This window comes from Falco peregrinus, chromosome 2, assembly GCF_023634155.1.
Source record: "Falco peregrinus isolate bFalPer1 chromosome 2, bFalPer1.pri, whole genome shotgun sequence".
NCBI lineage: Eukaryota > Metazoa > Chordata > Aves > Falconiformes > Falconidae > Falco > Falco peregrinus.
The window spans coordinates 20,919,725-20,941,818 of record NC_073722.1 but is presented as its reverse complement, the minus strand read 5'-3'; the positions used below and the strand labels follow the sequence as shown (position 1 = coordinate 20,941,818).

At 37.4% G+C, this 22,094-nt stretch overlaps 1 protein-coding gene across 1 annotated transcript in view; it reads right to left on the bottom strand.

Annotated features, from left to right (window-relative positions):
* Positions 1 to 1,153: 1,153 nt before the first annotated feature.
* The window catches only part of PRSS12 (serine protease 12), a 45,467-nt gene continuing 24,526 nt past the window's right edge, over positions 1,154 to 22,094 (bottom strand). The window contains exons 9-13 of the mRNA XM_055797987.1: positions 17,141 to 17,346; positions 16,394 to 16,472; positions 14,186 to 14,308; positions 5,919 to 6,199; positions 1,154 to 3,965 (exon numbers count right to left, since the gene is read on the bottom strand). Coding sequence (XP_055653962.1) covers positions 3,658 to 3,965; positions 5,919 to 6,199; positions 14,186 to 14,308; positions 16,394 to 16,472; positions 17,141 to 17,346 — 997 coding nt within the window. The 3' untranslated portion in view covers positions 1,154 to 3,657. The remainder of the gene's footprint in view (positions 3,966 to 5,918; positions 6,200 to 14,185; positions 14,309 to 16,393; positions 16,473 to 17,140; positions 17,347 to 22,094) is intronic.

The window sequence follows — 22,094 nt, the reverse complement described above, 5'->3', positions numbered from 1 at the left end:
GTTCATTTCTGTGTTCTGTACTAAATAAATGGAATAGGAGCTGCTGCATATAAGCAGGTATCTGATACGTATGAGGTAGGTCTGGGCTTTACTATTCAGTTAGCTGTATTTGCTGTTACCCAAGCAGCTTGGAGCAGAGATGAAAACCAATTTTTTTTTCCTGATACCACAAATCTTGGATTTTGGGTGATTTCTTCTACTGGGATCTGCTACTTGAGCCTAATTGTTTTAGCCTTCTTGTGTGTTACATTCTGCAATTTCCACTCTGAAATCATAATGGCATTTAAAATCTTGAGTATAAATATTCTAGCACTTGCAAACATGAAATAGTTGTGTTGACGCTGAGGATTATGGAGAACATTGATTCAGGACTAACTTTTGTTAAATGTAAACTATTAAAGTGCTGTGAATTTTTCTGGAAATAAGACAGCTGAGGTTACAGATTTTTTGCATATAATCATAAAATGGGATCTTGGTTTAGCTGTGGCTTACAGGTAAGTGCCCCTTTTGGGGTTGGGATAAATGCATGTTAAATAGGTTTTGTTTGTCAGTTACAGTAATGCTTCTGTTCTTTATTTGTCTGTATTCTCTGGAACGTGCAAAAAGTTGAGAAGTTCATGGGGACTGCATCTAACTATAAATCTTCACAATGTTGGGAAACCTGGGTAGATTATGCATGGTCATCTAATCTGGTAATAGAAGTGCCAAGTGTTTTCTTTTATGCCACCATGAACACTGTGGCCAACCTACTTAATACAAAAAAAAAACAAAAACAAAAAAACCAACCAACAAAAAAACCCAAAAAAACCAGCCCATAGCATAGGCTGAAGAGCAGGTTTTTATCCAGCCTTGTATGTGTTAAAATGTTGAACAAAGGGGAAAGCAGCAAGGGTCAAAATAATTCCTCAGCAGTTTTAAGAGTGTAGGATAAACTTACTTACAACCTAACTGGTCTTAAGTTAAAGCACACAAAGCACTAGGAGTTCCATCATAGAGAACAAACTTCCATCTCTTAAGAAAATGGCTCAAAGCTTACATGCTTTGGGGAAAATAATTTCAAGAGCACCCTTTTTCACTTAAAGCTCACATGAGGTTTACCCAGGTGATGTTCCTGCAGCATTTGCTTGTACATCATCCACGGGATTGATGTATAAAAGTTGTAGTCAGTGTGGCAGTTTTTATTATATACGTTTACATTATCAGGCTCATTGAACAAAAATTATGATGGCATAACATAAGGACAATTTCATTTTATGTTAGAAACTGAAAAGGCATGCTTCCTGCATGAAAACAGTAGTGCAACATTTTAAAATCTAGTAAGCATCCTATTAAAAGAGCAAAACTAATGAACTACTGTACTAAATCTAAATGTTTACTACACTTAGTATGCAGATTTGATTCCCCCCCCTTGCCCCTCCCCAGGTATCGTACTTCTGTGGTGCAACTAAAAGAAAATTTATTTCCCTTGTACACAACGCATGTATTGCACTATATAGCCTACTTCACCTCAAATCTCAAAACTTAACAGGTCTTGTATAGCAAAGCTTTGATGGTGCAAGTAAATACATTTTGACAGATTTGTTTCCCATTTAATTAAAAGGGCTATGTATAAGTAAAAATGTAAATGGTTTTAAAGTTCACTAGCGGAGTATTTCATAACTGTAGGTGGTCACAATACTATGATTGTTGACATGTTTTTTAAATAAAATACCTCCCACTATTTCAAATAGTGTGGAATTACATAAAACTAAAATATATTAAAGCACCTCATGTACTAGTTTAGCACCAGTTCCAACAAGATATTTAAACTAGTCATGACCCTTGAGAACCAAGTTTGAGGTTGGAGAGAAATTAAGGACCCAGTCTTCAATCACATGGGCTTTTGCAATATTGTTGCCACTTTTGTGTGCAAATTGAGTTGTCTTGGATATTTGGTACACCACCAGAGAGAGACAGATGAGAGAAATTAATGACTGCCTGCTAACAACATGAATACAAGCATCCCACTTTGTTCACAAAAGACCACACAACACCCATAGCCAGTGTCTGGAGATGGGAAACAGAATGGTCACTGGTAGTCACAGTTTGCACAATCACTATATGGTGACTGACACACATCTGCCACACTTGTCACACTGGAGTGTTTCATGGCCCACAGAGCTTTCGTTTCATCTTTTTAAGAAGCAGGTTTGTTAATGTAAGACGTAGAGTGCACTTGCAGATGGTCAGAATGGCCTTCGACAGGGATCCTAGAGGTAGCACTGAACTCTCCTGTCTCTTTCCTGACTGTAGTCGGTCACAGATACTGTCAAGACCAGTACCCCTCTAGTGCTGCACTAAGATGGTGATTACTTCTTGTGTTCTGTGTGGCCAGTTTAATGGGCCAGCCCTTCCTAAAAGGGTACTAAATTGCTTTATATTTGTCTTGTACATCAAGAGTAACTTCTTATCAGTGCATTTTTATAATAAACCATTAAGGTTTTCATAGCATGGGAAATGGGATTTGTAAAAGAAATTAAATGGAATTAAGGTGTGTCAGTAGAAGTCACTGAAAAGTGTCCTTTCTTGTAAGATCAGTCTGAACCAGTGTTGTAACTAAGCAGGAGAGAATTTTCTAAATATTATCCTGTATAAAATCGTAGTTTAAGACTTTATAGACCTTCTCAGACAGGTTTGGCTCAACATCTCCAGTATTTGTATTGTATATACTTAGAATTTTCTCTTGTAGGATTGACAGAGGTTCTGTGTTACTTGAGTAAAGCCCGTCCAAAACCAGCAATGAGAGGGTTGGGATGTTTGTTTGTTAGTCTGATACTGCACTGACTGCTAGTGGTAAACAGGAAAAGTAAATTGTCTCCAAAACGCTTTGTGTACTAAAAATTAAGAATTTCAGAAAGATAACAAGTTATATTTAGCTAGAGGAAAGAAAATAACAGGTCATTTGTTTTTGATCGAGCTGTTGCAGCTGTGCAGGATGTTTGCAGGGAAACTACCAGCATACTACCTGTTTTACTTGGGAATGTACTTCTTGGACACTAAGCTGTGAAAATGTTTATCAGAATAGCTGGGGATCTGATTATTGACTGTTCTTTTCCTTCTAACATTTAATACATACTCAGAATTACTTACCAAGATTCAACCTGTTAATGGTCTCATTAGCTAATGAAACCTGAGTCCGAGTAAGAGGGCTGAGTATAAAATCATGGGAATAATAGGAAAACAGTTAAGAACTGATTAAATAAACTAGACGGAAGATTAATTTTGGGATATGTAATTAATTCTAGCAAAGCTGGGAGCCCAAATGGCTTGGAGCTACTACAGTCTTCCTGTGGGCATGAATCTCATAGTGACTCTCTATCTGTCCTGCTCCAATGTCACTCCAAACTGGTGTTGCTTTTCCCGTTACCTTAGATACATGGTAACTGGTTCATGCAATATTGAGAACTTCTGTAACAATGAGGGATTTTGTTTGGATTGTAATCCCTAACTGGAAAGGTTGTGTGTGTACAGCTTGGATTTAACTAAAAGAAAAACACATGAATCAGGAAAATGCGTCGTGGTTCCACCCGCTGTGGGCCCCAGCTGTGCACTGTCTGTGCTGTTCAAGTTGACCCGCCTCAAACTTGCTTAACCAAGTTTGCTTTTCATTACAGACATTCATAGTTTGGTCACACTTTTTATCCAGGGTACAAAAGATGATACTTTTGTGTAGACACCTGGAGAATCTTTAACTCCACAGCCGTAGCCCCAAGAGGTCACACCATACACAACCCAGCTTTCCCCTGGACGTTCACACATCAGTGGTCCACCACTGTCTCCTTGACAGCTATCAACACGTTTCTGTTCCTGGATGTTCCCAGCACAGAGCATTCTTCCTGTGAATCTTCTTTTGTAACGCTCTTCACATACCCTCTTGGGAAGTAAGGGGATGGCAGCCTGTTGTAATGTTCTTGAGTAAGCCCTTCCTGAAAAGAGGACCCAAATTATTCTTTTGTTATGATGATTGGTCTTTGGATTAAATCACATTCATGTTTCAGTTTCTACTGTCAGTCCTTCAGACTGTTTTGTCATTACATAAAATTACTGAAAAGAAGACTAAATACTGAAAAAACCTGCTGTGCATTAAATATAATACTAAAATACTACCTAGGTATTGTAAATATGGAATATAGGTGCTTCTTACAAAAAAAATTTAGGAAGTTTAAATTTTAAGTTGTAGCTGTATTCCTTGTGATCACTGGATCTTTCCAAGGCTGGAGTTTGTTACGTTCCAGACAGTTTGTGTCTTCTACAAGAATATATGCCTTAATACTTACATGGGGAAGCAGTTTTGGGGAGTCTTGAGCAGTGGAGAGTAAAGCTGTGGAAATACTTCACTGCTAGGTCACCAGTTCAGAACTAGTCTAGCTCAGGCTGACATGTGCTGCGTTCTGTCAGCTTCCAAACAAAGCATCCAGCCAACCATCACACACCCTGGAAGTACACACCAGTTTGTTTGTCACCTCAGCTGAGGAGCTAAGGTAGCTGAACCCAGGTGTACTCTGGTAGAGATCAGCAGTATGATTTGAATCTTTTACAGTCTTGGTAATTCTGTGTACCAGAGTACTAGCGGGACTCCTGACCAAAAGGAATCTTCATTTTGTGGGGACCAGGACCTGTCCTTTGGTTTTCTTCACCTGCAGTGAATCCTACATTGTATAAGCTGTGTTCTGCTTGTAAAATGTCAAGATTTAAATTGTTTGGCTTTTTTTTAATAGCTTGTACCACTTTTTCAGTTGGAAACATGGGAAATTAAAGCCAGTGTTGTGTGGGTTTTTTAAGTAAACTCAAAATACTTCTAAAGTAGTTATGATTGATATAGTAAGTGTGAACTTTCAACTGAGGTATGGTGATGATGGCATTTCTCACTGTAATTAAAGCTAATTATTGCAGCAGTTAATGAATCCTTAAATAGATGTCCTAAGTTAACAGTATTGCAGAACTTCCTGTGAATTGTGTAAAAAAACTAGTCAGAGGTAGGCAATGAATTGGCAGTTGTTTTTAGGAGAAAAAAAACACCCTACAAGTCTATCTCCTTTATTGTATTACAGTCATCCAGACATCTGTGCACACAGATTAATGCATGTAAAGAGGAAGAAGTGATATTTGGCCTTGCTGCCTTGTCTCCTTGCCAGTTTGAATGAGTCAGTGGAACAAAGGCTTGAGTGTGACTGCTGTCTTGCGCTATATTCAGTACCAGAAAAACATGAAAGTAAAACATGGTTATTAATTTGTAAAACATTTAAAGGACAAAGACCTTTGAAGAGGAGGAATCTTGTCCTGATCTAAAAACTGGTTTGTTCCAGCAGCCTGGATCGCAGATTGCATTGTGGCTCTTGTAATTTTTGGCAAGATCTTCTCTTGTTTAAATCTAACTGCTGATTGAAAATATCAGTGGTAACGAGACAAAAAATGTTATTTGAAATTCTGTTATATTTTCCATCCATTTTTCTGGTGAAGTGGTGTAATTTAAGTAACGTTTCTGTAAAATATTCATTGTGCTTACCTTAAAACCCTTCAATACACAAGCTGTTATGTTCTGAGGCAGGAGGTGGTACCCTGCGAGTGTGCCCGGCAACAAATAAGCTTTTCATTCATGCTTGTCAATCTTAATGAGGCCATTTTACTGACTGGTTCTGTGATATAGGGTGACATGGTTAATCACCACTTTTCAAAGAGAAGCTAAATTTGATAAACAAAATGTTGTCGTTCCTGGTTAAGGATCGAGAGAGAAAATACTCCCCTATATAAAAAAGAGTAATTTTTTTCTGTTTTGAGCATTTTATCATTTTAAGTATTTGAGAATTTTTATTTTTCTTTTTTAATAAGCAGCCTCAGGTAATGAGAGCAGTATATGGAAATCATTAAAACATTTTTACCTGTGTCACCCCATCCAGTGATATAACAGTTAGGAGCAGTTTTCTGTGGTCTCTCTCTCCTTAATGGCAAACAGGCAGGTAAGACGTGGGTACTGAACCTGGCACACTGTTCCTCTGGCCCCTGTAGCCTCACCAACGCAATGTCGTAGTCGCTGCTGTCAGGCCTGTACTCTTTATGCATCACAATCTGTTGGACTCCAATTTCTTCCTCGTACTCTTCAGGTACCAGTGTGTGATAGTCTCCAACTCGCACAGCATAGTTTCGAGTGTTGTTGCCATACCTAAGGTGGAGGTGAAAACAAATAGGGCTGGCTCATGCAAAGTCAGAGCCTAAGCATGCAAACAGATTTGATGAGGGTCTTTATTTCTCGTATAAATAATGATACCAAAAGTCTTCTGAAAGAGCAAACATGCTTTCTCAGATGTTTAGATTGATATACAAGTATATCTTAAAGAATAACAAAACACTTTTACTGAAGTTTCAGGTTGGGCTATGTTCTTTTTTATATATTATCACAAGCAAGGTTTCTTATGGTCGTGACTGGCACTTATTTCAAAGATGCAAACGATGTGCATTTAGTAAGGGCAAATCAAACTGCCAGTAAGGATAATGAAAACCTGAATACTAACATCATTGTGATGCTCCAAGTAATTACTGAAATGAAAACAGTGTTCACGCTTGCTTTGTAGGTTTGCTTGAGAAATTCTAGAGGCTTAGGTAACTTGATAAAAGCCTGTTATGTTAACTGAAGTTACAATAAGGAAAACAAAGCGTATGTGCATCAGAAGCACCTATTGTCAAAGTGACAGAAGGCCTGTAACTCTTAGACTTGTTTTGCATCTAATATGACCCCAGTTTCTTTCATATGATGAACTAAATGGTAAATACCTTAGAGATTATTACTGTGGCTGAAATAACAAGTATGCCTTTGGAGATTTTTGGATTACAGGACACACACGCCTTCTCAGGAAAATGCAAACAAAGGAGTACTGTTGGGTACATTTATTTATTTTAAAATCTGGCTAAGCTAACCCAAATATTTTTCCTTTGACTTCTCCCTTTCTCATAGCCTTCAACAGGAAATTTGTAATATGTGTGCAGAAAATACCCTACAGTGCTCCATCACCTTCTAACCTGCGCTTGTTCTTTTTATACCCTCCAGCAATGTGCTAATCTCCATAGTTTACTGAAGCTTGCTTGAGGAGCAGCAGACAAAGCAGGAACATCAGAGGTTTCTTCTAAACAATATATAGCTGTGCCACTGAATATTTGTCCTAATTGTGGGTTGCATTCCTGGTTGCCTGCAAAGCTTTCTTTGTCAAATTCTACATGCGTCTTTCAGGTCTTCTATGAGCAAAATTTCACTTCTAGGCTTGTAAGGAGAAAGTGTTGCAGGCCATGACCAAACATTTGTTCATCTGAAGATGACCTTCTGTATAAGAAAAATAAAGTAACTTGTCTACCACAAAACTACTTCTAGGTCCTCCTCCATAGTAGCCTCTGTGAAGCACTCTCTGGATACTGTATTTTCCTTGTGGTTGGAAGTCAAAATTCTATAGCAACTGGAAGTGAAGACGTGCAACTGATGCAGACTTTTCAAAGTTTATAGAGGTGTTTATAAAAGTATTCATACTGATTTTAGTCTTAGAGGGAGAACTGAGAAAAAAAATGTCTATTCTACCAAATAGTTTGTTTACTTCCTCCTTGAAAAAAATAGCTTAATTTGTGGATCAGTATGTTTATCTGATATTTGAGGAAAATATTTGAGGATATTTGAGGAATATTTGAGGAAAAAACCTGTTTGTTTGTGTCACATCACTAACCTTTCTGTTTTGACCACAAACATGCTAGTATTTTATGATTTATCACTGAATCTATTTTCATTAGGAATTTTCTATTAAGAAATGAAAGCATGAATAGGAAAAGAACATGAGAAAAGGCAGAGGTGTGAATCCTGGCTCTCCAGGTGTTCTGCTTCCAGTCCCCTAAAGTTTCTAGAATAAGAGATGTTTCTTTGTAAGCTTTTTTAAACAACTAGTACTTGAATCTCTCTCTTGCGCAAGATCTCACGTTCCCATTTCTAGATCATCTTACGTGTTTTTGCCAGTTTGAAAAGCTCAGTAAGACTTCACAGTTGGTTCTTTTCCTGATAAAATAAATGGCAAAATTCCATGGAAGTAAGGCTGGCATCTGATACATTGCTTTTATTTTTGTCACCTTTAAGGGGGATTCTTCAGAGTTAAGAAAGGCTATTAGGTCTTAACTAGTTTATGGAGTTATATCCATCCATCTGTATTTGCCCATCTGAAGTATGATATCTGTGAAATCCTAAATTCTGCATCCCTGTAGATAGTCTATCAAATCCTTGCCATCTGCTGCCTACCAAGAATTTCTGCTGTAACACTGATGAATCCCCTCCTTGGTCGTTGTTGCCACATATTTTACACCAGAAGAGGCTAATCCTACCATACTTTGCCAAGACACTTATTATACTATTATCAGTCTAAACTGCTATTGGTTTTACTCTGAGCTATGATGTGGGAGCCAGCAGAAGTATAATCTGGCACTGGCTAAAAAACGGTGGTGTTTTTTACAGCAGTGCTGTGATCCAATCTGTGACCTCAGGTGAGTTTCTTTTTCGTTTTTTCTTCTGCTATCTCTTTAGCTTTCCTTAATTCAGCAAGGAATAAGGCTCTTACATGTGTCTTCAGTACATTAAAATACTATATAGTACAGGCGTTACATAACAGAGCTTTCTTCTAGTAGTATTTCTTTGGAAGTGCCGTTTAATGAATAAGTTGTGCATCTTTACACTGAAATGCTTGGTACATTTCAGTACCAGTTTGTGCTGAATATGTTTTATATATTTGCTCACAGTTGCTTCTGTGAATTTTTAGAAATTCTAATTCAGAGTTTAATTTAGCATGTTTACATACAGATAGACTTGGGAGCAAATTTTCCTGGCCCATGTGTAAAAATTTCCAGTAATGCTTTGGCAAAACCAATAGCATTCAAAGTTAGAAACATGTTTTTACATAAATACACAAATTAGAGCGCAAAGTATTTTTTATTCCTCTAGTTATGGAAAATATTAGTAGGGAAATTAATGTGATTCCTTAATATGATTCCTTAGTTTAATCTTGTGTGCTGCAGAAAGTTGCATCTGCTCTTCAGTATTTATATATATTAAATGGCAATTTGTCTCTTCACATGGAGGCTATATAACCTCATAGGTAGCATGTTTCCTAGAACTACAGCTTAAAGATTTCTGAATTGGTTGCAGCAAGAAAAACTACCAAATCAAGGGCAAGTGTATTGATCACTTCAGCCATCTTTTTCATGGAAGTACCCATAATGTTGATTGACAGAAGCATGCTACCATGGTATATAAAGCAGCTGGAATACACTATGAAAACCAAACTGACAGACCCTATTAGCTCATTTTATTGTGTAAGCTAACCAATGCATTGGTCCTATGTGAAACTCATTAAACGGGGAATAAAATGCCCAGCTATAGAATTTTTTACATGCCGACAGGGCCACTCTGCACCCCTCCCCAAAGTGGACAAGGTCAGTGTAGAGGCAGGTAGCTGAGTGGTCAGGGTGTGCAGTATCAAACAGTCTTTCACTTTTACAAAATCTATTTACAGGACAGATACAATGCTCAGAACATAAAGAGTGTAGGAACACTGGGGTGGGTTATACAGCCAACTGGCTACTTCTCCAATGTCTTGCCCAGGCTGAGATTATAAACAATACTGGCTGATGCATTAGCCAGCTTTGTAGGATGTTTTCCTCAGAGTTAATTAGAAAAGGAAGCTGATGCACAAAGTACTTTAGTTACTACTGCAGTAAAATGTCTTTATTATTTTCATTTGAATTACTCTAACTTACACGCAAAACCCTCAGTGGGTTTTTGAACAGTTCTTTTTGTTCCTGACATCTTGGATATATTTTTCTCCTCAAATTTCGTAACTGCATGATGACATTCCACTTAGAATCTAAATGATAAAGCAACTGAGCCCAATAAGTTAAGTAAAATTATGGTATTTTGTTTGCCTGATAAGCAGTACTAAATAGTTTAATTAAATTTTTGCAACAGCGATTGTTTATAACTGTTGATCTTATTGCCTTTAAGAGCTATCATAAATAGGCTTCTGTACCTTAGAATATATTGCTAAATACAATCTTTGAATGTTTGAAAGCAGTATTTTAACAATTTTTAGTACACGTCTGAGTGTCATATTGGAATACAAATGTACTAGGTCATTATCATTAATATATTTGCCTGACATAATCTGCCAAAAACATTTCCAAAAGGTCACTGAAAATACTCTTTCATAATTTATAGATACACTTTTGGCTCTGTGCAGCAAACCATGTATTAGTGCTATGCTGATAGTTCTTGACTTATGAAGGCTTTTTTACCTTCAATAAATATTTGCTCATCTAAGTTAACCATTGTTTACATTGACATATAGGCTTTGTATCTATAAACAAACAGAATCACAGTAGTTTGCAGATGTGTATTATCAGTGGTGCAATGGAAATCTGGCTTTCAAGTAGAGAAAGGTAATTTTACATGGTATCAATCTTTCTTTTTTTTTTTTTTTTTTTAACGTAATGAGTGCCTTGCCTCTGTGTTTTAGTGTATAGGTCTTATCTACCACATCAGTTACAGGACTTACCATATACTGACAATTATCTTTAATGCAATATGAAGGGGGGAAGGGGTTGTGTGGCTTCTTCTTTTTTTTTTTTTTAAACCTCAGGGAAGTCAGAACACTACAGAGTCAGAAATGTGTTAGGTGTTTGTAATTTTGATGAGAAATCAACACCCTTCCTTCCTAAACTGATTTAATAATCAAAGGGACTTTAATTTTAATTGTTTATTTTGATTTGTAAGCCTAAGTATGAATGAAGGGTGCTTATGACTGGTGGTGACAAATGCTTTTCTGTCAGCCGTATGTCAGAAATCTTGCTGCTTCTGTTTAATGTTACATCCTTGACTTTGACAAAAGGAACAGTTCCCTTTAATAGGTTCCTACAGTTCCCTTTAATAGGTTCCTACTGGTTTTCTGTCTTAGGGATGATGGTCATTTGTAGCAGAATAATGAAGAAGGGAGATTCATGAAACCTTACCTTAAATAGAATTACTGGTTGTAAACATTTAATGGAATGAGAAGTGCTGTTTTGCATGCAAATGTATGAAACGTTAATAGCTACAAGGCTTCTAGTAATGAGCAATCTTTGCAGAGATTTACAATATGTCTGTGCATATTTGCACACATAAGGCTTTCTTAAACTGATTCTTTTCATCTGTAGACAATTATGTTTTCCCCTTGTAGTAGCTGATATTTGCCAAATGTGAAAATACTGTAATAGAGCATCAGTACATAAAAATGGCAGTCTAGCTCAGGAGTGCCCAGTCTTCTTCACCTAAAAATCACCTGTGAAATGGCAGATAGCCACCACACAGAGCATATTTGAAGAGTGGAGGCAGAGGAGGGGTCTGGGAGTGCTTAAAACAATTTCTCATCTTAAATTATGTGTCTATGAAATTACAGAAGCCAGTAATGCTGTTATACTACTGGTGAATAATTATAATCCTCATGCATAAATTTCTATTTAATTTTTATCACTTTTGTTACTTAAGTAGCGTTCCAGTTTCCAGGATGTGAGAAATGGTATACTGGCCTTTCTCCTGTCTGTCTGTGGAAAATATGTGGAGAAGGCTTTTGATCTATAGATAGCTCTTGGAAACCTAGCCCCTTAAAATCACTCTGAGATCATTAGGAAGTTCAGCCCAGTCTGTCCAAAGTCAGCTTGGAGCTAAAGGTGCCTTCTTTTTTTACAGTAAACGGTAGTGCACCCACAGGCTGTTGGAGTTGCATGCTTAGATCTAGGTTGCACGCTTTTAAATGCAGCATCTGGGGCAAAACAATACTTAGGTCCTTGAGACCACATGTAACGGTTTCAGGATCACCTGTAACAGACCCTTGAGTGGCTGCCCAGTCTGGAATTACCACCAAAAGGACTGCCTTGTTTTCAAGCCTTTAATCAAAGGCTTTCTCAAGAGCTTAAGTTGCATCCTAGTAATCACTAGAGAGTTGATAACCAGGGGAATAGGAAGCCATCGTCTATACATTTTGATGATAGCAACTGAAGTGCTTTCATAATTCCACAGAAACAACTGGAACATCAGCTGAAGTAGGCAGAAATTTCATAGAGTTGGACCATTTCAGCTTGAATTATTATCAGGAAAAGTCCTTTATGATTTTCATGAAACATGAAGATGAAAAATATGTGAATCTAGCGCCAAGCAGAAGAAACACTCTCCATTTGAGTAAAAGTGTATCTGACTTTTCTTTTTTAGTCACTAGTGTGCAAAAGGAATGGCTCAGACCACTTGAGCAAATTCCAGCAAATATCTTCAAAACTGCAATGATGTTCTTCTGTGCTTTTATTCCAGCCTATAATGCAACGTTTTGGAAGGATTCTGATGAAATAATTGCTGTTGAAAGTGTGTTAAAATATTCCAGCTTCCTTACTGTGCAAGTTGATGCTTTTATACTACAGTAACTTCATCAGGAATGAATTCCTAATGTCAAAATTACTGAAGAGGGGATATCATAAAAACTGAATAGGAGAATTACCAGTAACAGAATACCTGTTTCTGCAAAAATGGGAAAAGACATTTTAAAAAAACAGATCATAGCTTAATACTGAGAATTGCAAAAGTTAGACCAATTAGATCAAATGTGATTTACAAGGGAGTGTAAGTTGCAAATCCCTTGCTAAACATATGGAAAAGAGCTGAATTTGGCATAGTTTGATTAGATGGCAGTGTCAGAGTATTATACCAGTGTAACCGCTTAGACGATTATTTCTTTGTTAAAGGGGATGGGACCTTTGTTTAGATGGCTGCAAAAGACAATTCTTTATGTACTGTGAGATAACAGAGTAAGGCAGTTGCTCCAGCCTGTGTGTGAAGAGTAAGCAAAACTGCTCCATCTCACTAGCATCCAGTGTACAGATTTCGTTTCCTATTAGACTCAGCAAAATACCTAGTAGTGCTTTACCCTATAATGGGTCTGAGGGGACTAGTTCACCTAGTCACTGCAGTGTTACAGTAAAAATATCTATCACTGCCAGTGTCTATCATTACCAAAAATAATCTGAAATATTACAGTCCCTGTGTTACAGATCTGCTAATAAGTTAGAATTAACTGACTTTATTTGATTTTATAAAATCATTTGGAATAAGAAATATATTTTAATGAAACTTGTTGCACAGCAAAAGCTGCTATGAAATCTTCTTTACAGCCCTGTAGCAAGGCCAAAAGAATAGGTCAGAATCACCTAGTAGGAATGATTAGAACTTAGATAATAGACTTAAGATTCAAGACGACTGAAGATAATTGGATACAGTATTTACAGGTAGACTGAGGAGAGGATTTCTTTGTATTTGACTAGTCTTCTGTATGTAGAAAGTGTATTGAAATGTCAGAATATAGAATTAATGGGAACTGGGGGAGTCGACTGGAACAGCTTGTAGTTACCTGCCAAGAAACCGTGAACTTCAGTAAAAGGTAATTCTGGCAGGGGGAGATTGCGACCACAGACTCATATACCGCCTACCCAAATCATACCCCAGACCCATTTCTAGACTTTTCTAACCTTTACTGTGCAGAATCAGATATGGGAGGAGAGTATGTTAATGATTTTGGGGAAATATTATGATTATGCATGAATACTTAATGAATACACATGAATAAGTTCTATATATGGTGTATGATTTTGAAACTTGGTGTGCATTGATCGTGAGAGGACTCACTCATGCACCCAGCCGTTAATAAAGAAGTGTCTGCTTATCTACAACACATTGGTGTTGATAAGTTCTTCATTCAGAGATTTCAGTAACACCTGTGTTTGATGTTTGCTCAGTTGTCTTCACTATAACCTGAAAGCCACAAGCTGCCGTTCTGTTGGAACAGAAAGCTGTGTTAAAATGTCAGAAATATTGTCTCATTTTTTTCATGGAAATGCTGAAATTGTGAATATAAATCTCGTGACAGGCAGAGTAATTTCAATGTATTTTGTTTGTTTGTTTTGTAGACAAGTGAGGTTGGTTGGCAGGATTTTTTTAAACCAAAGGCCAGCTCTTTGGAACAGTTTTCAGTGGGCTTCCACAGGAGTGTTTTTGTCTATACCCAGAACAACAAAATAGTTTGAAAATACACTTCACTGTTGCAGAGAGACCTACCTTTTGAAGCAGTGTGCAGCAGTGAGGACCCAGCAGCTGCTGATGAGAGTAGCACCACACAAGAGTCTTCCATCACCATGAGAAGATTTCAGTCGGAGTGCAACCTGCCACGGCCAGCCACCCCTGCAGAGGACATAAGACATCGCATTCAGGGTACAACAACAGAAAAGTAAGGTAGCTTGTCAGTTACCTTGAATGTAAATCTTATTTAGTTTCTTTGACTGACATAGCTTGCTAACCATCCTATTTATTAACAGTTCAGTATACCTTTATATTCCTGCAGCATTCAGAATTCCATTTAACAATGATCAGGATTACTTTACAGATTGTTGGAGCATCCAGCACTCTGAGCGCCTCTTTACACTGTCAATTACTTGAATTTTCCCATCTCAGATTGCATTCATTGTGCCAAAAATACATTCTATGGGTTCCTTGCCAAGTACTGTCCAAGTCGACAACCAGAAATTTCCTGTCAACTGGAGAGGGGAAAGACGGGAATTTCTTGAAAAGCTTAACCCAGCATCCTTTCCTGTCTCTGTTAATATCTTTGTTGGCTCTGAGCTGTTTGAAAAGGGAAGCTGGCAAACCAAGAGGTGAAATGACAAGTAATAGATTAGCACCTTTTTTCAGCTTGTGATCATCTGTTTTGTCTAGTAGTTCTGGGATACATATTTGCAGGCCTATGAAGACAGGATGGATTATTTTTCACCAATTTTAATAGATTAGTAAAATAATGGAATCGGAGAGAGGGAGAGAGATGCACCTGTAAGCAACAGCAACTTTCAAGAAAAAGCAACAGGCAGGGTTAGGTGTTCCCTGACTACTATCAACTTGAATAGGTATGCTGGAGTACAAGAGCTGCCCAGGGTCATCTAGTCCAGCATCCTATCTCAGAGTTGCCAGTGCCAAATGTTTTGAAGTAAGGTGGAGGAATTTACTTCCCATAAAGCATAAAACAATTTAGACTTTTTTGTCGTTTGGGAAGATGGGATTTAGTATGTCTTTCCAAAATGGGGTAATTCAGACAGATTTGGATTTCCTGGTATGTATGTAAGTATCCAGTTCCTTTTTGAACTTCCATTAAGTTCTTTGTCTTAACGATTTCTTGTGACAATGAGCCCTTTTCTTATATTGTTCATATGTTCCTTTTCTTGATTTTGAAGCATTTCTAAGTGCAGTCTTGGATTTCCCTCACCTTTTTGTTTAATCTCTCTGTGCTTGCTTATTATGAGATCAAGTTTCTTGCTCTGGCATAATTGTGCAATACATTATTTGTCACCATTTCATTTCATTCAAGTGTCCTTCGTACACATACCCAGAGACAATAATTCCTGATCTTCTGTACAGTGCATTATTTATTATTCTCATTTGTCTTTACTGAGGTGAGTAATCCTACTTTGCTCTGTCTGACTGCATTTAAATGTTTTTCTGGGCTCCCTCTTGTTACTGTTCTTTGAAACTCCATCACTTAGGCAGTCTTTTTTGAAAGGGGTTGATCGATGCTATGCATGTACTTTGAAACAGGTTGCACAGCGACAGGTAAAGATACTATAAATGTATTTACAATGCCTTTTGTAACATTCTGTGAATATGTCTTTTTTTTGTGGTTACTCGCAACCGTTAATGAAAAAAAATCTGTGCTTCCTATCATAGCATTTAGTGGTAGTAGTAGTACTCAGTTAATCTGTTTATATTACCTAAATGTAAACATGTCATTAAAAGCTAAGAACAAAGTGTTAACAAAAAACCTGATTTTAAGACTGTGTGTCATCATTGAGGCATATTTTGTGGAGGAAAATCAGGTCTTTGGCAGTGAATTGTACACAGGCCTTTTTTTGGTGTAGGTAGCATTTAAAACCTTATACTGTATTCATAGCTCTCTTCATGTAGCACACATCCTGATATCAGGACATTCTTTGAAAAGAGGTAAAATGGCGATTTTGAAACTAAGACGTTTAACCCAATCAAGGACTGAACCCATAAGCATCTACAGATTTTCAAAGAACGCTGAAAGTATTTATCAATGAATATTTTTCAATTTCCTACCAAATTTGCTTTGAGTATATTTCTGCTTCTACTTCATGACAAGCCAAAAGAACAACAGACAACAAACCTACAATAAAATCGTAAAATAGGCAAACCGCTTACGGCAAATACATGCCTTAGAAACTTTATATTCAAAATTACTTGTCTTTACCAATTATTTACCGTAAAGAATTTTTCCCACCAATTATTCGCTTTTGTCGACGATGTAGTAACCGCAGTCCACAAACAGAAGCAAGAGAATCTAAATCAGAAAGGGATATGTAGACAGCATTAAACTCAAAATGAAAAGTAGCCAATCTTAATGAGAGTTAATTAAAAAAAACAAACCACGAAGGCTGAAGTTATTCTGTTTCCTGGTACTTCTTAACAATCAAATTTTGCTCGAGGAAAATACACTGAATCATCTCAGACTTAGAAATTCTTTTTAGCTGAGATCTTTTGACTCTGATCACAGAGCAATTTACACATTTGTGCTCTGCTCCTCAAGTGTAGTATTTTTTTTTTTTATAGGGTTCTTCCTTACTTCATGTAAGTGGAACCAGAGCTTTGCATACCACGTAGGTCTCAGTCCTCAACTGAAGATAACCTATACCCTGAAAAGCTGAAAGTACCTGTCTCGGTTTTTGCATTTGCACGTCCTTTGTACAACTTGAGAAACGTGGCTGACTTAAACTATGGTAGACAAATATCCTGTATAATTTGAATAGTCCTTATGATTTCTTTATGCAGGTGGCAGAGCAATAAGACCATACAGTGTAAGCATAGAGCATTTCCCAGCACTTTTGTTTCTATAATTCTTTTGATATAACTTGTTTCCTCTGCAAAGTGGGATTGTTTACGTCCGTCTCTTCCTACCATGACAGTTCCTGTTCAGAACCTGTTGGTCTGCCACTCACACTGGGGCTTCACCTTTATTGCTGTTCCCAGGGGCCTTCTTGCTTAGGTGGTCACAGATCACTCCCGCATCCTCACTGTGACGGCAGTTGTGTGTCCCAATGTCCTGCTTAATGCAGTCTGCCAAGGATCTCTCATTCCCTGTACATTTCACGTTATCCACGTGGATTGGGCCTTTGCCCTCCCCAAAATATGCCATTGTCCTTGCTCTGGCTGGACCTCTGGAAACAGAGCATATTTTTTTAATTAACATTTGGAGGCATTATTCTACATTTTACTCAAATCAAATATTTCAGAGTAGTGTAAGACATTGAGGTTTTATTCCCTGTCACTGATTCACTTGATGACAGTTTTTCTTCCCATTGCCTCTGTTACTCTGGTGTAGAGAAAAAGAAGAAAGTATAACACAATTGCTACCATTCATTAATGTTTAAAAAGTGCTTTTAGATATTCCAGTTAGAAGGCACTGTGCAAAGTATTTCACATTGTAATGGCATTACAAATACCTATAAAACAAAATATGTGAAAGCTGCTTTTCTATAATCTCTTTCATCTTCATATAAAATCAGCATCTGTGAATGCTAAAAATAATTTGTTCCAGACTGATTCCCTCAGAAAGATGGGCTAGTTAAATACAGTACACTTGCAGTGTAGTAGGAGCTATGATTTGCAGATCTATTGGTTGTTAATAGTTATTAACATATTTCATTACCATGTCATTTTAGAAGTGCACCCCACAGCTGAGTTATAAAACTGTAATGTAATTGGAGGAAGACTGAATCTAGTTCACTCTCAGCACCCACCTTTTCCTGGGAGGAATACAGCACTTGGTGCTGGTGTGGCATGTTCATACGTAGGCCTCAAGGCACTTTACAAAGAAGGTCAATATGATAATCCTATGCTTGTATGAGGATACGTATCAAGTATTTAGATGTCAGGCTCAGGACATTTTACTAGGGTTTGAAGCCCTGATCCTTATAGCTTGCACATAGTGCCATGCAGCTTTGGCAGTGACCACAGTGTCAGCTGTGTGAATGACCTCTTTTGAATTACTTTTTTCCCAAGTGAGGGGGTGGATGAACAAACACAATGAAAAACCCAACATTAATTGTGCATGTAAGCATCTCGTTTGGTAACTTTTGTGATAGATTATTAATTTTAATTACTTTGGATAATGCTGCTTAATATATAAATAGATGTTTTGTTGTATACGGTTAAAGAGTCAGAAAGGATTATGATTGCGAGACTACCCAGCCAGCTATACAGGGAAGTGGGGCAGGAAGCCACAGCTGCCCCTAGGTGTGTCTGAACAAGTTTACGTATCAGTTAAGAGCGATTAACTGATAATTTATTGTGATAAGAATATACAGAACTCTAGATAACTAAAATGTTGCAATATATCATAGGTTTCTATTTTAAAGGATATGTTATAGTTACATATTGTAAAGGGCAGTACTTCTATGTGTACAAAAGGGTAACTGCATGTAAAATGGAATGCTGGAGTAGAGAGAGTTTGACAATAAAAAGGTATTGGGCAAGGAAGTATTTCTCTCCCTTTACACTTCATTTTTATACCTATTGTAATACCTGCAGTGTTGGGGAAGAAAGGTGAGAATGGCATAGTTTATGTCCCTTCATTAGCTAGGGATTCTCTGTTGGAGAGGAATTTTGATTTGTCATACCATTTTCAAAGCTTCATCATACTAGAAGTGGCTGGACCGAACTCAAAAAACCCAGCCCAGAATTGCCCATATCTAATTGAAATGTGAAAGTAATACATACAAACTTTCTCCTTTTTAAAACTAGAACGTAGAAAGCCTTGCCTCTTTGAATTTTTTTACTACATATTGAAGGGTAGGTGGGCAGCTTTTCTAAGTGGGGAATGTTGGTTAGAATGCATGAATTGTAAAAAGCCAGGAAAGAGAAGCATATAAAACTTCGACAGAGATGATACCACAAGGTCAATTGTCCTACACATTTTTAATTTCCATGGCTAGCATGTATTTACCATGGATAATCCAAAGCCCTAACTGACTTTGGAACCAGTATAGGACAATCTTTGCCTAATGAGTTTAGTATGATCTAACTTGTCAGTCAGAAGCGCTAAGCCTCTTCTTGCTACAAATATTTTTCATTTGTGAATGATACTCTGACTACAAGTAACTACAAGAAGTCCAATGCTCTGATACCTGTGGGCAGCTGATGTGTCCGTGTATGCTATTGCAAAACAGTGAGACATTACAGGTGCTCGTTCCAAATTCTTACCTGATTTTGGTATCTCTGTGTCAAAAAACAAAGTTTCTGCTTTATGGTATTGCTCTAAAGTTCCTTGGAATATTGAAAAGTACTTTGTTGTGAATCACCACAGTATTTTTGGCCTTTCCCTAGGAAGTATTTATTGCAGTTTATTATAGATGTGTCTCTGCTGACTCTTATCAGCTACTTTAAAAGGGCACTGCCTCCACTGGCTTACCAGATAAATCTCAAAGAATACTCTGACATCTCTGAGGTCGCATGTGTAACTAACTACTTTAGGTGAAAGAGATGTAGAGACACAAAGATGAAGGAGGGAACTTGGTGTGCATGGATTGCAATCCTGCATTGATGTGGACTGAATCAAGGGAATGGACTGCAGAGACTTTTCCTACCTTATATGAAAGCGATCTATTTCTTGCTATGCATCAGTAATCTCAGTTTGCTGACAATTGCTATGAAAGGTGTGTCCATACCCGCTCTTAACACCCCACCCCCCACTATTTAAATAGAACTTCTACCGGGAAACAAATGTAAAAATCATGATGATCTAGAGCAAGGAGTGCAGCTTAAAAGAGAAAATTATTTCATTTGAGAGAGCTCTAAATGTAGAAGTGTTAAGTCTTACATGTTTGTTACATGCTGGAGTGTGCTCTTACAATTGGTTTTGGCCTGCCCTTAACAAATGTGTGTCCCCCTTAATTGGTGTTTTCCAGGCCAGCTGTTTATGCACAGGTGACTGTCAGAGAATCAACCTTTTTGCTTGTTCAGGTCTGTCCCTAGAGAGAAGGGAAGCTTCAGGTCTTAGCCCCTAGCTTTCCTCAGCCACAAGGCCATACACAGTAACATGCAGAGTTCTTTAGATGCAGCATTACTATTGTTCATAAGACTGTTAATCAGGAAATGCAGTTGATTAATATACATGGCCAACTACCCTAGAACTTTTTTTTTTCCCCCTGTAGTAGGGGTGTATTTGTTCATAGGGGGTGGCATGCATGTGCATTTTTATAAGCCTGTCCTAAATGAAAAGGGTCCAATTTTACTGGGCCGCTTAATTCACTATAATGCAAGAGCTTCTAAAACTGACCTTTGCTCTTTACTCATTCTAGCAAAATACTTCTGTATGTTAAACCCAATCACATAGTACTTCAGAAAAGGTGTGCATTCTCTTAGTGTTTACCTTGCTACAGATATACTTTGACTAGGGTGCTATTAATTATTTTTATGTTTTCATGACTGGTTTTAGCCAATTAGTAGGACTGCTTTCTAATGTTTTTTTTATATTACATTTTTCTAACATTCATAATGGATTTGACAAACTGGCTTAATGACACCTCTGAACTTAGTGATGTTGCCAACTCAGGGATTTTCTTACTTCAGTCTCAGAATGAACCCTAGCAAATGCATGAGAATGTCCCAGAGCAGGATTTCATAAAATGAATGTACAGATAATCATTAACAATATGAATAATATATGCAGGGAAAACAGTCCATTTTCTCAGTGTTTAACCTTTGCTTACATAAGTTTTCCTTTCAAGGCAGTGTCTTCTCCCATTTGTAATAACAAACGTGTGAAAAAAAAATTTCCCAAGGGATATAATTCCCTTGAGAAAGACTTGAGAATTATCATAGCATTGTAAAGGGAGTTGAATGACACTGTTCAGCTGTGTGATCAGTCTTAATGAAAACTGATGTCAACTTCAGTATTGGGTGCTTTCTGAATTCCTCCCAGGAAAAGGTCATAATGTGTTTATTTCTAAAGAAACAACATTCATCAACCCTCAAGCTCAGGTGCATGACCCCAGAAGCCCCAGCCTTGCTCTGGAACAGTCAAGTCACCACTGAATATAATTTGAACTGAATCAAAAAGATCTGTTCATGAACTCGAAGGCCCAGAAGCAATTCCACCTCATGTTGTATCCTATAATCCTAAACCCCTGTTCTGACATGACACAAATTGAGAATCTAGCCAACTGTCTGTCCTTGCAGAGATTTAGATAAGTGGTTGAGTTTGATCATCTGAGGGAGACAGAGAGGCTGAGGATGAAGTGGACTAAACAAATTATTCAGTGGGAGATAATACAAGTCAAGTTTTGTAGTTTTGAAGCCAGTCTATTACTACTTAGAAGTATACTTTACTAAATGAATCCCAGCCCATTTTTAAAAGGCATCTATTATGTGTTCTGACATAACCTGATATTTGGTTGCACAAACTTTACATTGTTAGGTACAGCAAACGGATAACATGATTTGTATTTCTTAAGCTCAGATTTCTTTAGATATACTTAGAGAAAACATTTCACTGGTTTCTAGTTGCATTTCACTAGTGTTCTGTTTCAGCTTATATTAGCTCTGCTCTTTATATGTCTGCCCTATATTTGTTATATCTTTACTGCTCTTAGGTATCCAGAAAAAAATTGCTTGTGAGTGACATAAGCCTGATTAAGGGACATAGTTCAAAAGTGACACATATACATTGCTGTGATTTTAATTAGAGGGTGTTTTTGTCCTGTCAGGTCTGTTCATATATTAAATGGAGCTTGTTCAAATTACTGTCACGCAGGCAAAAACTGTAATCCTTTGTATAACAATTTTATCAAATCTTCAAGCTATGTTGAGTCAAGCCAGATCAGTAAATGAAGGAAAAAAATGCCCATGAAACTAGGAATTCAGTAGCTGGTGTGCCTACATCTGATTCTGCAGACATCATATGCAC